The 13,533-nt window shown below is 35.4% G+C and overlaps 1 protein-coding gene across 3 annotated transcripts in view; it reads left to right on the top strand.

Moving 5' to 3' along the window:
* The window catches only part of LOC133222598 (gamma-aminobutyric acid receptor subunit pi-like), a 47,163-nt gene that overhangs the window by 14,591 nt on the left and 19,039 nt on the right, over window positions 1-13,533 (top strand). For all 3 annotated transcript variants that reach the window (XM_061372395.1, XM_061372394.1, XM_061372396.1), the window contains 3 exons: window positions 8,314-8,381; window positions 9,810-10,027; window positions 10,660-10,742. In XM_061372395.1, the coding sequence (XP_061228379.1) occupies window positions 8,314-8,381; window positions 9,810-10,027; window positions 10,660-10,742 (369 nt within the window). The remainder of the gene's footprint in view (window positions 1-8,313; window positions 8,382-9,809; window positions 10,028-10,659; window positions 10,743-13,533) is intronic.

The following is a 13,533-nucleotide window of genomic DNA, read 5'->3' as shown; positions in this document are numbered from 1 at the left end:
CCTTCATGTCCTTCTTAATGGTTGGCTAGAGTGTTTCTCAGACCATACTGTTACCTCTTGCCATCCAAATACCTGGTGAGAGTATCAGCCTGTTCAATAAGGGCGCTCCACATTGTGCAATTTCTGAATCCATTTCATAAAATTAATAAGATAAATCTGTATTTTAGGTTTAGGAGAAAGGGAAACCTATTTAGTCTGTTTGATATGATTATGTTTGTCTCAGCTGCTGATAAAAACCGCTATAAAGTATTTACATAGTCTTAAGATTTTTTACAAAATAGAAGTAATGCTAATAAACTAACACCTTTGCATTGGAGATGATGCATAATGGAAAATAATTATATGATCAGTGGCCATTAATGTATTTCATTCATTGCTTAAGGCTAGTACTAGCCTTTGGCACTGCCATGATGGATGTGCTTTGGTGGACACAAACAGAACTTAATTGCAAAATCCTATGATTGTATTCAAGACCAGCAGTAAAGCACTTTTGAGTTACAAATCTCCCTTTCCTAATGTGAGCTTATTTTTTTTTCTCGGCTGTAACAATGCAGCAGAGCTGTAGCTCATTTTCTGCCTGTGAATTTTGTTTCGAGGGATGCTAAGGACTTTCTGTGTTTGCTTACAAATCCCAGAGGAGCTCAAGTGCAGATATTCTGTCATATGCAGAGACAGTCTAGCATTTCCAGACAGTGCCACTGTTGCTGCATATGCTCGCTAGAGCTCAGGCGTACAAACACTGTGTGTCAGGATCTATATTAGACCTACTACTGAAGGAATGGGATAAGAATCTGAAAAATGCATTTTATTGGTGCTGTCAGGCGTGGTAATTCTGTGAGAAATTACTTTTTAAAGGAATAATTTAGGTTAGGATGATCTAGGAAGTGTTTATCCTAACTATTCTACAATTCTATGATTCTGTGATTTTTGGACCTGTAGCTTTTGGCAAGATCATTTGGGACCGTTTTCCACGTAAAAGAGACATGTATGCTTGGGTTGGGGAATGGTGTCTTTGCAGCCCTGACCCCTCTCTGTTGCTGATGAAGTGGGCTGCAGCTTGGATGAGATGTAGATCTGGGAGGAGCTATTCCTGTCCTCAGAAGCAGAGCTAGTAAACCACCTGAATCTTCACTTTAACAAATCAGTTTATGTGTGACCACAGCTATCCTAGCTTTGTTCTATTTAATAATTTCCTTATTCCTAGGGATATTATCTGCCTGCAGCTGGTGTACCTTGTATCTGTTCTTTGTGAGAAAGATTTCAGTATAACTGGCTTTACTCAGAATTACATCAATGGCTACAGTAATTTAGTAATTTATACCTCTTACGTGCCTTTTTATTTTTACCATCCTTTTTCCCTGAAAATCCTTACTTTCTTGAATATGATATAGCTCTGTGTCAACCCATCAGTGCTGATTTACTCTGAGAAGGAAACTTATAAACTTGTTTTTCTAGAAATGTGCACAGAAAAGGATGTATGTGCATATTAACCCTGTGTTTACTGTCTGAAGTGCATGAAACGATTTGCATAAAATGGGAACCTAGTATGTGTATGTCGATACATGGAACTATCTAAAAATAATATCCTAAAGTCAGCCACCCTTCTAAGTCATTTGGCTCCCCTTTTTTTTTGTGCCAAAATTCCTTTGCTTTTGAAAGCATGCATATTTGTTTATTTGTGTGGTCAGTTAGATATGCACTCATAAATATCTGTAAAGAAATTTGTCATAAAACTAGTTGGTATTATTTGTTGGCATCTAAAATGCTTTGAGCTTAATGTTAGCTAGTCATAATGGAACACTGAAATGTGATTTATATCAAGTGTGAGTGGGCCAGAGGTTAGCTTGAATGTAGAATAACATAATTCAAAGTCACCTCAAAGTTATTTGTCCTTGAAATTTTTCTTCAAGCGGGAAATATGGATTTTTGAAGGATGCTTGCTGCCAAGATACAATCATACTCTTAAAAAAACCAATGACACCGAACTCCTTAATATTTAGCAAAATGTTGGATTTTGTTAGTCCTGAAAAGAAAGCGTTAGGTATAAACAAATGATCATAAAATAGGGTTCCCTTTTTCCTAAAGCCAGGAGGAACACAAATATTTACCAGTCAAGGAAATCTTACGGCAGCTCATAACTTTAGTTTAATAAGCCTCCATTTGCTTATTTGTTCATGCTTGGTCCTTGTGCTGGGACTGGCAGGTGACTGGCAATTACCTAAGAGGATACAACTCAGCTAGTGTCATTAACAAGGACATTATATTTTTCCTTTGAATCCAGTAGCTGTATAACAACACAGAAATTGGCTTCTCCCCTTACGTTGATGGGAACTAATAGATTTCTAGATTTTAAGCCTGGATTAACCTTGCCTTAAATCATCTCCTCCCCTCAGACCACCCCTCCAGACCCTTGTTGCTTAAAGGCTGCCATTTATGCCCAATACAAAACGTCATTTCCATCTCTAGGCACATAAATTAGGTGCTTAAAATTAGATCAGTTGAAAACAGTCTTAGTATGTCAAAGGTTTGCAGACAATTTTTTGTTTGGTGGGTGACATTTACCAATTACCAAACCTTTGGTTACTTTTACACAATGTTTAGTACAGAGAAATCCCAGCTGAAATGGTTATTTGCCTCTGCCCTCATCCAAATATTAAGAATGTTCTTTTTCCTTAACTATAGCATTTTTATATTCCCCTTTTGCTTGATGAACCAGCTCAGTATTTATAAACTGAACAGCTAAAACCAGGCAGTTCCATTAATGAATTAAAAAAATTACCTATTCTAGAATGACTTTAACCGTTACTTGTACTGGAGTATGAAATACTTCTGTAGTAGTGTTAGTAGATAGTACCACTTATCGTAATAATAACCATCTTAGACTGTAAGTAGATGTGAAAGTCTTCTAACGAAGAGCTGAGATAAGGGATTTAAAAATGCATAGTTATTTCCCTTAAATGTGCTACATAACCCTGAAACTTTATCTCAGTAATACGAGCTGATTTCAACACCAGGTTTTCTGCTGAAACTGTGTAGGCCAATTTTGTAACGTTAGGTGCTGTGCCAAACCTCTCTGAATTAATGAGCAATTCCTGCTGACTTCAGTGAGCCTTGGATCAGGCACATGGAGGTGTTAAGGGATGCATTAAATCTTGTAAATAATTTTATACGAATAGATTTTGTTCTGTGATTGAATGTGATAATTTAAGTGTTCTCATTAAAAAGTGAGAGACGAGGAAAAGGTCACAGCTAAGTATATTTGAATATGGAAGCTGCTTTCAAGTGGTATAGGAAAGTGTCATGCTCAAATTAGTTATTCTAAACTATATTTAAAAGTTTATTTTCCTTAGCCTTGTAATGAGTAATACATTTCATGTTCTTAAGGTTTTAATTCAAGAAAGTAAATTAAATTTGAGCCCAACCTTCTATGCAAGACCAGTCATAGTTTTTTTTTTTTTTCCTCAAATGTTGTTTATATTGGGTTTTATGAGTTTAATTAGATGAAGGCATTTTAGCCCTCAGAATTTTACAGTATACACCCAAAAGAGACCAGGAGATGTCAGAATATTAGCTGTGTCTAAGACCCTTTGATTTAGTGAGACTACCTCACAGAGTACATGAAACACCAAATGATCATAATCTAAAGACTATTTTCTGTATCAATTCTCCTTCAGAGAAAGGCAAAAAGCCCAGAATGTGTCCAGCCAGTTGTATATTTGGGAAAAATATCTTTTGAATCCCTACTGAATCCTTGAAATTGTGACTTAATAAATCAGTGACTGCAAAGCTATAAACTTCAGCATACAGATGTTAATGTATATTTTCCTTCCTTTCCCATGGAAATAAGAGACACTACGAGACAATCATTGCCACCAAACCCAGCTTCCTGCATGTAGGTTTGTGTTTGTATGTTTATTTTTCTCCCCTGCCCCTAAATGCTGAGTTCTAGAGCCTCTAAACGATGGACAGTGATTAAGTTCAGTTAGACAAAGATCAATTTATTTGAAGTTTTATGTTGCCTATGGCTTCCATAAACTGGGATCTTGCTTTGCTTAGTCAAAGAATGTGTACAGCTTACCTACTGGATAGTGTTTCTGTGCACTTACTGACACTGGGCAAGTCACCTCTCTGTCTTCTTGAGGAGCTGAATAAATGCTGTTCCTTAATTTCCATGTTACAAGCTTTGATACTAAGCTTCCAGAGGTTTTTGTCTTCTCTCTCTGGAATATTTCTCTCTCTCTCAGTTGAACTCTGTCTGCTGTTTGCACAATTTTTTAAATTCAAATGTGGAAAACAAATCATGTCACAGTAATCTCGTAACAGTCTTGCCAGTACAGTCTAGATTGCAAGATAACTTTATTCTATGTATTACTCCCCATTGCAATAGTGCTTCTGCCAAAGCGTAATGCGGAAAGATCATGTTGAAATGATTATCTGTGACAACCTCTAAATCCTTCTCAATGGTGCTGTTTGCCAGGATAGGTTCCTATCCTGTACATATTGCCTGCATTATTTGTCACCACATTAATTGCTGGCATTTGGCTATATTAAAGTGGGGTTTTTTGACAAATGATTTAACAAGCTGTTATTACATTCCCTACCAATCTTTGTCTTATTCACTAACTGTACCAATGAAACTACATTACTGACTAAAGATCACTGATGTGGACAAATAAGATTGAAGCTTATTCCTGCTATAAATGGATCTATATTCTGATGTCTTTGCATCAAAAATTGCAGTTGAGGTCTGTCAGAAGGCCTGTCTTAATCTGTCCAGTCTCTTAATGTAACATGTGCTTGTTAAGAAAGACGTCTTGTGGTGGGACATTAAATGCACCAAAAAAATCCAAGCTTAATTTACTACTTCATCTAAAAGTCCCATAACACTCTAAACTAAAGCAAATCTGACAGTGAGGCAGAAAACCCTCAGTTTTTAGTGAACCTACAGTAAATTATTCTGGTCATACTTTTCCTTCTAAGTTAGAGTTGCACAGTATTTTGTCCAATATCGTGCAAGTGTAAGGTGTTCTTCCAAAAAGCTGTCCCTTTTGAGATATTTCCGAATATCAAAATCACCTTAAGTTTTCTTAAACTAAATGAAAGCGCTATTGTTAATAGCTCATCACTGGCAGGTCACAATAGTGCAGACTGATTTAAGTAGTTGGTCTTCAAAGTTACAAATACCTATGTGACACAGTGGTGGTTTACTTTTTTGGTGCAAAGATTAACAGACTGTGATCATTGCAGTGAACCAAACGTAATTTTTAGGTGTGCTGTCTGCCACTGTTCTGGCTAATTTCCCATATGGGGTTACTGTGAATATCTGCAAAGTGCATGAAGTAACAGGTTTTGTACATAAATTTCAGTAAAAGTTAAAATATATGTTAATTGAATTGTGCACCCCTTGCTGTAACAAGGCACACCCTTTGGTGGATATTTGCCATGTTTTGAAGATTCTCTTAACTAATGCAGGACAGACTAACTTTAGTTTTCTTCTGAAGATCAGCCAATTTCTTCTGAAGCTGCCATTATACATACAATTTCTGTCAAACATATGGAAATGTAGGAATTGACTGCCCCATCTGGTCTACTGCCCTGTTTCTGACATGACGTCGACCTTTCAGAGGAAGTTCAGGGAAAACCCTGGTGAATAATTGTGGGGAGACTCATTCTGTTATTAATAATCTGCTTATTTAGTAAGGAACCATAAACTGTGTTTAGCCTCACACACAAAAAAAACCCCAGCATTTAACTATTAATAGTTTTCTGATTTAATTAACTGTTAAAGCAAAGCTATTCTCAACAGCTTGTATTGTGTTATTAAAGAGCCCTTCCATGATTTCCGGCCCCCTGCGCAATTCCTCTTTGGCATGTTGCTGTATCTGAAAGGGATGTAATTTGCTGCTGAGTTTTCCTGAGCGCTTGGCTCGACAGGCTGGCTGCACAGCACAAGATATTGGGTTATGGAGACTGTCATGGTTAGCAGAGCTGCGTGGTTTTGTGCTGACTACAGTACCACTCTTTAGCACTTGAACTGCAAGGCAGGTCTGTGCTAGGACAACCAGTCTGAGCCTAAAGTACCTCTGAACCTAAGGTAGATGTTTTTTGGGAGTCACCTACACTACATTCCAGTGGTACTCAATAGTGTTTTGAAAAATACTGTAACAGGAAAGAAGGAAGAAAGCAATGCACAAAGTCCTGTGTCTGTGATTCCAGAAAAATGAAACCTAATTTAATTTCAGTAATCATTCTGGAAAGTCAGCTTTTCCTCTCAGATGTGTAACAATAGCACTGATGATATTAAATGTTGCTAATGAACATTTCCCCTAATCTGTATCACTTTGACTAGGCAAGGATTAATTGTTCCTATCAACAAAATATGATATAATAGGAAAGAGTCTGATTATTCCCAATCAGAATTCCCACATCACCAGCTGAACACTCCCAAGGATGGTCCGTTATTAAGTATATGCCTTGCATGATGAGGTTCCACCTGATTCTTTTGTGACTGTTGGTAATGAGATACATGGGAATCTGCAGGAAGGCTTGGAAAAAAACTCCAAACAACAAAATCCCCAGAAAATGGGCTATAAATCACACTTATTTTTAAATTCAAGAATTTTATGCATCTGATGTGTCTTTTGAGGCTGGCAGTATTTCACTTGTAATAATGATATAATACAATGGTAAGCACAAGTACCAATTAATTCTGCTGCTGTTGCATGCTAGAAAGTTGGGTGGAGTTTCCTAGAGGGTCAAGTTTATAATCTCTGAGGAACAAATATAAATGTATTCTTGGGATATCAAAACCTGAAAAGAATGGAAAGAACAGAACAATCTGTCAATGGTCTGAGAACTTTTAAGTTGTACAATCTTGTTCTTAACTTCCAAAGCCTTCTTCCAATAGATGAACAATTTTTTCCAGTTCCAACATACAGTTTATAGTATATAATAAACACATTGATTACTATCAGGGAGTGCTGCAAGCCCACAGTTCTGCTTTAAGCTGGAGTTTTATAGTTGAAGTTTCAACTGAGTCCAGAACAAAGCATTTATAGATTCTTTCATAAGTGCCAGATGTTTAACAGCGCTGACACATGCATTACACATGGAAACTATTTTGGAAAAAATAAACATACCAATACACTTACACCACTTAGAATGACACATTTTTTGTTAGTGCAAGTCAGTGGGGTAAAGCTGGACCCTGTCTTCCTCTAGATCCCATTTGGGGACATCTATACCTAATGTATTTGAAGGAGCCAAGACAGGGTTTCAGCAGCATGCCTGCGATATACTGGCACCATCACCTACCTAGATCTTATCTAAAATATCTGATTTCTCAGTACTGCATTCTCTGCTTCTCAATTACTTGGAAAGATGCACTTATTTAATATGAATTTCCTTGTACATGTACTTAGTTAATTATTCTGCACATATTTAACCAGGAATAATGTCATGTTCCCATGAAAGCTCTGCATAATTTATGCATTTTAAAATACACAGCTGATGATCTTCCTTCTGACACTGTAAAATGTATTCACAAGGAAGCAAGAATCTGAACGTACTAACATTACATGACAACTACTTAGGTAAGGTATTTAATCACAGTGAATAAACCTTCAGCTGATCTTAAAAGGAGAATAAAAATACTAAGGTATTTAATCACAGTGAATAAACCTTCAGCTGATCTTAAAAGGAGAATAAAATTACAAATTTCCCTTTATAAATGCAAGTGCTTAAATCACAAGTTAATTGCTAGTGGTCAAAAGCAGTAAGTTAAAATGCAGTGACACAATATAAACAATATATTCTTAAACATCCAGTAAATAAAGTCACTCAGCTATCCCATCTGGATGTTAACCATGTGACATTGCCAGGTGCAACCCCTTAGTTCACTAACATCTGATGCACCAGATGTTGCAGCTGGAAGGATTCTTTCCACTGCTCTGCATCTCGGAGCAGAAGGGTGTGATGTTCCTTGGGGATTGTACCTTCCACACCTTGTTGTGCAGTGTTTCCTCCAGCATCTTGTTTCTGGAAAAAAAGTAAATCATCTAAACCAGGAAATATTTAGGAAATACAGTAGGTTTATTAAAGCCAAGATACTGTTACTCTAGAAGTATTGTATTTTGGTTATGAAATTGTTAAAAACCTCTCATAGTCTAAGTCTGAGGATTATTTCCTTTAAAAAATTTCCTTTGAACATTTAGAGAAAATGGATCATGTTGTGGGAGATTTTCTAACCAGTTCTCCTGAGCGCTGAGTATTAAAAAACCCTGTGCTAGATTCTGACTTTCTCTTTTTTTGCAGATGGTCCCGTGTCAGTTGGAATGAGTCTGGATATTGCAAGCATTGATACGATATCAGAAATAAATATGGTATTGTAGCTTTTGCAATCTGTTTTGTTTTGCTTGTTGATGTGTTTACAGCTGCCGGCAATGCGACTTTGAGTCGCCTTCTGCAGTCAATATGTGTTAGGAGACTGAATTTTATTTTTCACTACAGATAGTGGTTATAGCATTAAAATAAGTAGAGAAATGCAGATATAAATCACAGATCTCACATACAAACAGAAATTTGCTACTGAGTATTAATTGTCATGAAAGGAATATAGAACCATCTTTACTTTCCAGATGGAATGTCTAAATCTTTATGCATTTCAGAAAGTTATAGATTCATGTGACTTTGAAGCCACTCCCTTTCCTTGTGATTAAGCACAGCTGAACAAGTATTGGTTTTCTTTTACTTTTACTATTTCACATGAATTTATTTCAGCTGTGTTTCATTAAATTTGTGTAATTTTTTTTTTTGAACAATCTATGAAATGGAGTTTTCTAATTAAAGATACTCTCCATTGGTACTTAGAAATAAAAGACAAAAATAGTGAATCAGTCAATATTAGAAAATATTTGTGTGCTTTTGTGTCTATAGAAGCGTGTACATATATAAATATAAAAAATATATATATTAAAATTAAATATATAAAAATTAGAATATATAAAAGTATCTCACCATTTCATTACTCAGGTTTCCACAGAAATTGAACATTAGAATCCCTCTGTACTTAAGTGTTAGATAGTATTTAGAAAGGGGAAAGTAAGGTCAATATCTAAGATGAAGTTATCATCCTGATAAAAGCACATAAGAAAATCAAAATTTCATTAAAGGAGTGCTAAGAAATAACATGATTTTACTATAAGACTTCAAAGTATATCTGAATTAGAGGTGACTTTGGCTAAGAGCTATATTCAAGGTCTTTGTAAATTTGGTACAGTTTCCCTTGTGATGCTGAAAGGATAAATTGTGCTAAAAGATTATTCACTGCTTATTCCACTAACTTCTTTTGTCCTTTTGTCTATACGAATTTATGCAACTTTCTCCAAAGTTTTCTTAAAAAATGCATTATTTAGTAGTTTATGTGAACAAAATGATGTTTGCAGCCACTTATATAAATCATTCTAAGATTTAACGATTTACAGAGACAGATTATCTGCTTGCAAAACTGATGACTTCAGTTGATTTATAGGCATGGACTTAGGCTAGCAGCTTTTACTGTAAAATTCCAATAGCTGTAAGAACAAAGTGTACTTAAGATAATATTTTGTAATGATGTCAACCTCACATCAACTGCTGGAAAATTTGGCAGTGCAAGAGCCAGTACAACTGCTTTCAGAATGCCAACATTTAAGAACAGGACATGGGGAGTCATGGGCTATTTGTGCCTAGCAGCTGTTTCCATATACTTTTGTAAAACAGAATATAAAACAGGCTTGCTCTGTGTGATAATTTTGTTTTTTCTCTTTCAGGACTACACGGCTACCATATTTCTAAGGCAGCGATGGACTGATGAGAGACTTTGTTTTGATGGTAATAAAAGTTTAAGCTTAGATGGTCGGCTGGTGGAAATGCTTTGGGTACCAGATACCTTCATAGTTGATTCAAAAAAGTCTTTTCTTCATGATATCACTGTTGAGAATCGTCTTATAAGAATATACCCTAATGGAACAGTCTTGTATGCTCTACGGTATGTATATGCTGCATACCAGCCTTCATATTTGATGTGTACTTATATTTTAAACTTTACAAGTTAGCGTAAGTTTATGCTTAAGAAACTTATCTATTTGTAAAAGTAGAATACACATGATCTTCTAGTCTTAAAAATATGCAGTGCTATTGACCCAGATGATTAAATTTCAAAATTGAACAATAGGTTTCATTTTCTTCTCTAAATAGACCCTTTTACTTTCAAACCAAATGCAAGAGTTGTGTTTTGCCATTCCAGTTGTTTTTCAATGAAATCATCAGAGGAAAGCAGGCTGTGATTATTGATTTGCATTATTTATTGCACATTATCATTTATAATGATTTTGATAAATATAACAAAATTGTAAAATATGTTACAAAATACCAGTAAAGAAAAATACACAGTGTGAGAAAGGAACAAGGGGTGGCCTTTTTTAGATTTCCATGAAATTCAGCTGTTCGAGAGTGGTTTCTTGTTTGGGGTGCTATTACCAGTAAATACTAGATTTTTTCCTCCTTGCAATAGATAATTGAATGAACATATTAGTTTAATAGGGATACATAGCTTATTTTTATTTTTACTGATAAACAGTTTAATCCCATTAATAATTAGCAATGCTCTTTTGTTTCAAGGATCACTGCAACTGTTGCATGCAGCATGGATCTGACCAAGTATCCGATGGATAAGCAGACGTGTACTTTGCAACTGGAAAGCTGTAAGACACTTAATCCTTATTATTTTTATACAATTAGAAAAAGATCTGTGATCTTCTTCAAGGACTGCTAGATATTATTACCAAAGAGGCTAGAATTTTTGAAGAAGCCAAGGCACAGTATGTGACCAGCTCCTATTGAATTGTAGTAGCGTCTGTATAAAATGATAAATGCAGGAGGCATTACTGAAGATAGCATATGTGTACTGAAATGCTGCCATGCTATTAATGATTAAACAAAACATCAGGAGATTATTTTAGGTTTGGTTTTGTTGCACAACCTGCAGTTATTCCGTTGGTCTTCAGGGGGAGTTCTGAGAGCAGATATTTTCCAGCACAGGTTGAGAAAATACAGTTTTCTTCTCTTTCAGCTAGTATGTATTTTCCCCTCCCTACGTACAGTTCCTTTAGGAGAGAATGATATTGGAATAAGGCTTATTTGTAAGGCATAGAGTTCATGTTTAATTAATTTACTGTTTTCATACTGAAAAAAGGTAATTTCATAGACAGTTCTGTTTTGAGATGGATACATACAGATCGTGCTATCACTTACATAATTGCCTCTGTGGTAGTGCCCTGGGAAAAAAATGTCATTGGTTGATGGACCAAAACTAAATATACCTTTATAAGTTCTCATTTTAACAATCCATATCCTTATAATTTTCATTAAGATATGCTTGCTAATACTTTTGAGGCATGGTTACTTTGCAAATACCTAAATGTGCATGCTTCTAATTAGCTTTTTTCTGTTAGTCATAAGACTCTAGGAAAATATTTTTTTGCATGGGATAACCTTAAAGAATAAACTATTTTGTAAGATGAAAATGCATGTTCCAATATATGTCAACACATATTCAAAGTCTTTTGGGAGGCTTTTCAGTACTTGTCAAGTTTTACTCTTTATAATTTCAGAAGTGTGTGTATGTATTCTTTGTCTCTTGTTGATAATGAACAATTAGAAGATTGCAAAGTTTCATTTTGGGTGGAAACAAAAGGAAATAAACCCCAAAATTTTCCTCACACAGGAGTCCCTCTAGAATCAGCACTTTTATATGGTCTGTTCAATAAGTAGTGATTTGAATTAGAATTTGGATTTATCTCTAATTTCCTTTGGAATAGCATATTGGAAAATCAACATATATTGGTTGACATCAACAGCATTGCCTAGTGAGTCATTTAATATTTTCTCTAGTTCCAGAATGAAATATATGTCCCACAGGAACTTAAAATTTATTTGACAGGATTAAAAAAATAATTCCCTATATTATTGAAAATAAGTGTTTTCCCGAATGGTTCCATCTGCTTTTTCAACAGCACACAAGCGTCTCTTGTCCAAGGGGAAAACATGGTAATGTCCTCACAAATGTTCTCATGACATTGGTGTTTAGTTTTGAGGAAAACAGCTAGAAGCAACAAATACAAAAGGAAAGAGTGTGCGTTTAGCTGTGGCCCTTTTTCTTCAGTGTACTGCAGTACTTTCTTTGAGATAAGTCAATTTATAGATGAATCATCTATAGATCATCCTAGAATACTGCTTGCAAATACCAGTACCTGGAATTAAGAATTGTGAATTCAACACACCTACACATCCACAGAAATACTGAGGTTTATAAATAAATAGTAAAATATATAGCAAATATTTGAGCAGAAACAAAGGTTAGGCTTTTTGTTAAGTGATTACCAATGTAAAGACAAACATGGCAAGTAATGACTTTACACAATAAAGCAACCCTAGTGGCCTTTGCAATGTGCTATTCTACTGTAACTAGTTAATAATATTTGTTGACTTACGCTTTCTATGCAGCAAAATACATCTCAGCCAAAATGTTTGTTGTTTTTTTCCCGTTATTGCAACACTTTAGAAGGTAGTACTGGCATATGTTAGGAGACAGAGAATTGCCACTCTGTTGGTATTACAGATGCAACAGATGGGGACTTGGAGGCCTCCTGTCTCAGTTGGTGCTGCCAAGGGGTTCATGCTCTCTGCCATGTGTTAGGGAGCACCACCATTCATTCACCCTGGGCTAAAGGCCTTTTTCCTCAATTTTTCCCCACACAGCCTCCAGTCCAAATACATATTCATATTTTGGGCCCATCTCTGCAATTTAATTTCCTTTTTGAACTTGTCCTTTAGCATTTATTCAGTGAAGAGCCATGTGAAGGCACTTAACTTGTGCTTGACAATCAGGGAAAATTAAAATTAGCAACAGAAAGGTAAAAGAACTCATTTGTATTAGGCACTATGAATGTTTAATCCAAAACTTACTATTCCTGTAGTTAACCCTGTTGACATTAGCTGTTCGTACCTGTATCAGTGAAGTACAGGAATGGGACATTTTGGGCTTGAGGAATTAGTTAGAATGAAAACTCAGCGTCATGTAAAGAGAATGGAGATTATTTGTAAAAGCCATATAACACAGCTTAAGGATTTTGTCTCTATTAACTTTTAAAATATTTTATAATTAGTAAAATATTAATCCCCTAAATAAAGAATAACTTTGCACTGTGCTATTTAACTTTACTGACTATTGGGAAGTCTATCCCAAGAAAATCCTTCACAAATAGAGTTTTGGAATTAGTATTTTCAATTAATTTTCATAGGAAAAACCTACTGTTGTTCAACTAATCAAAATAATTTGTAACAAAATTAGCTCTATTAAAGCAAAACAATCTCCATTTGGGGATGTGCTTGTTATCGCCTTTCCCATCTCACACAACTTGGAAGACTGAATATCCTGTAAAATAAATATTTACTGTGGTGCTCTCTAGTTCTTTAGGCTTTATTTAAAGAGCT

The sequence above is a fragment of the Neopsephotus bourkii genome, unplaced genomic scaffold (genome assembly GCF_033783945.1).
Source record: "Neopsephotus bourkii isolate Nb327-2 ecotype Australia unplaced genomic scaffold, CSIRO-AGI_Nbou_v1 NB_1615, whole genome shotgun sequence".
Classification (NCBI taxonomy): domain Eukaryota; kingdom Metazoa; phylum Chordata; class Aves; order Psittaciformes; family Psittacidae; genus Neopsephotus; species Neopsephotus bourkii.
The sequence above is the reverse complement of the archived record's forward strand: the minus strand, read 5'-3'. Positions and strand labels throughout refer to the sequence as shown.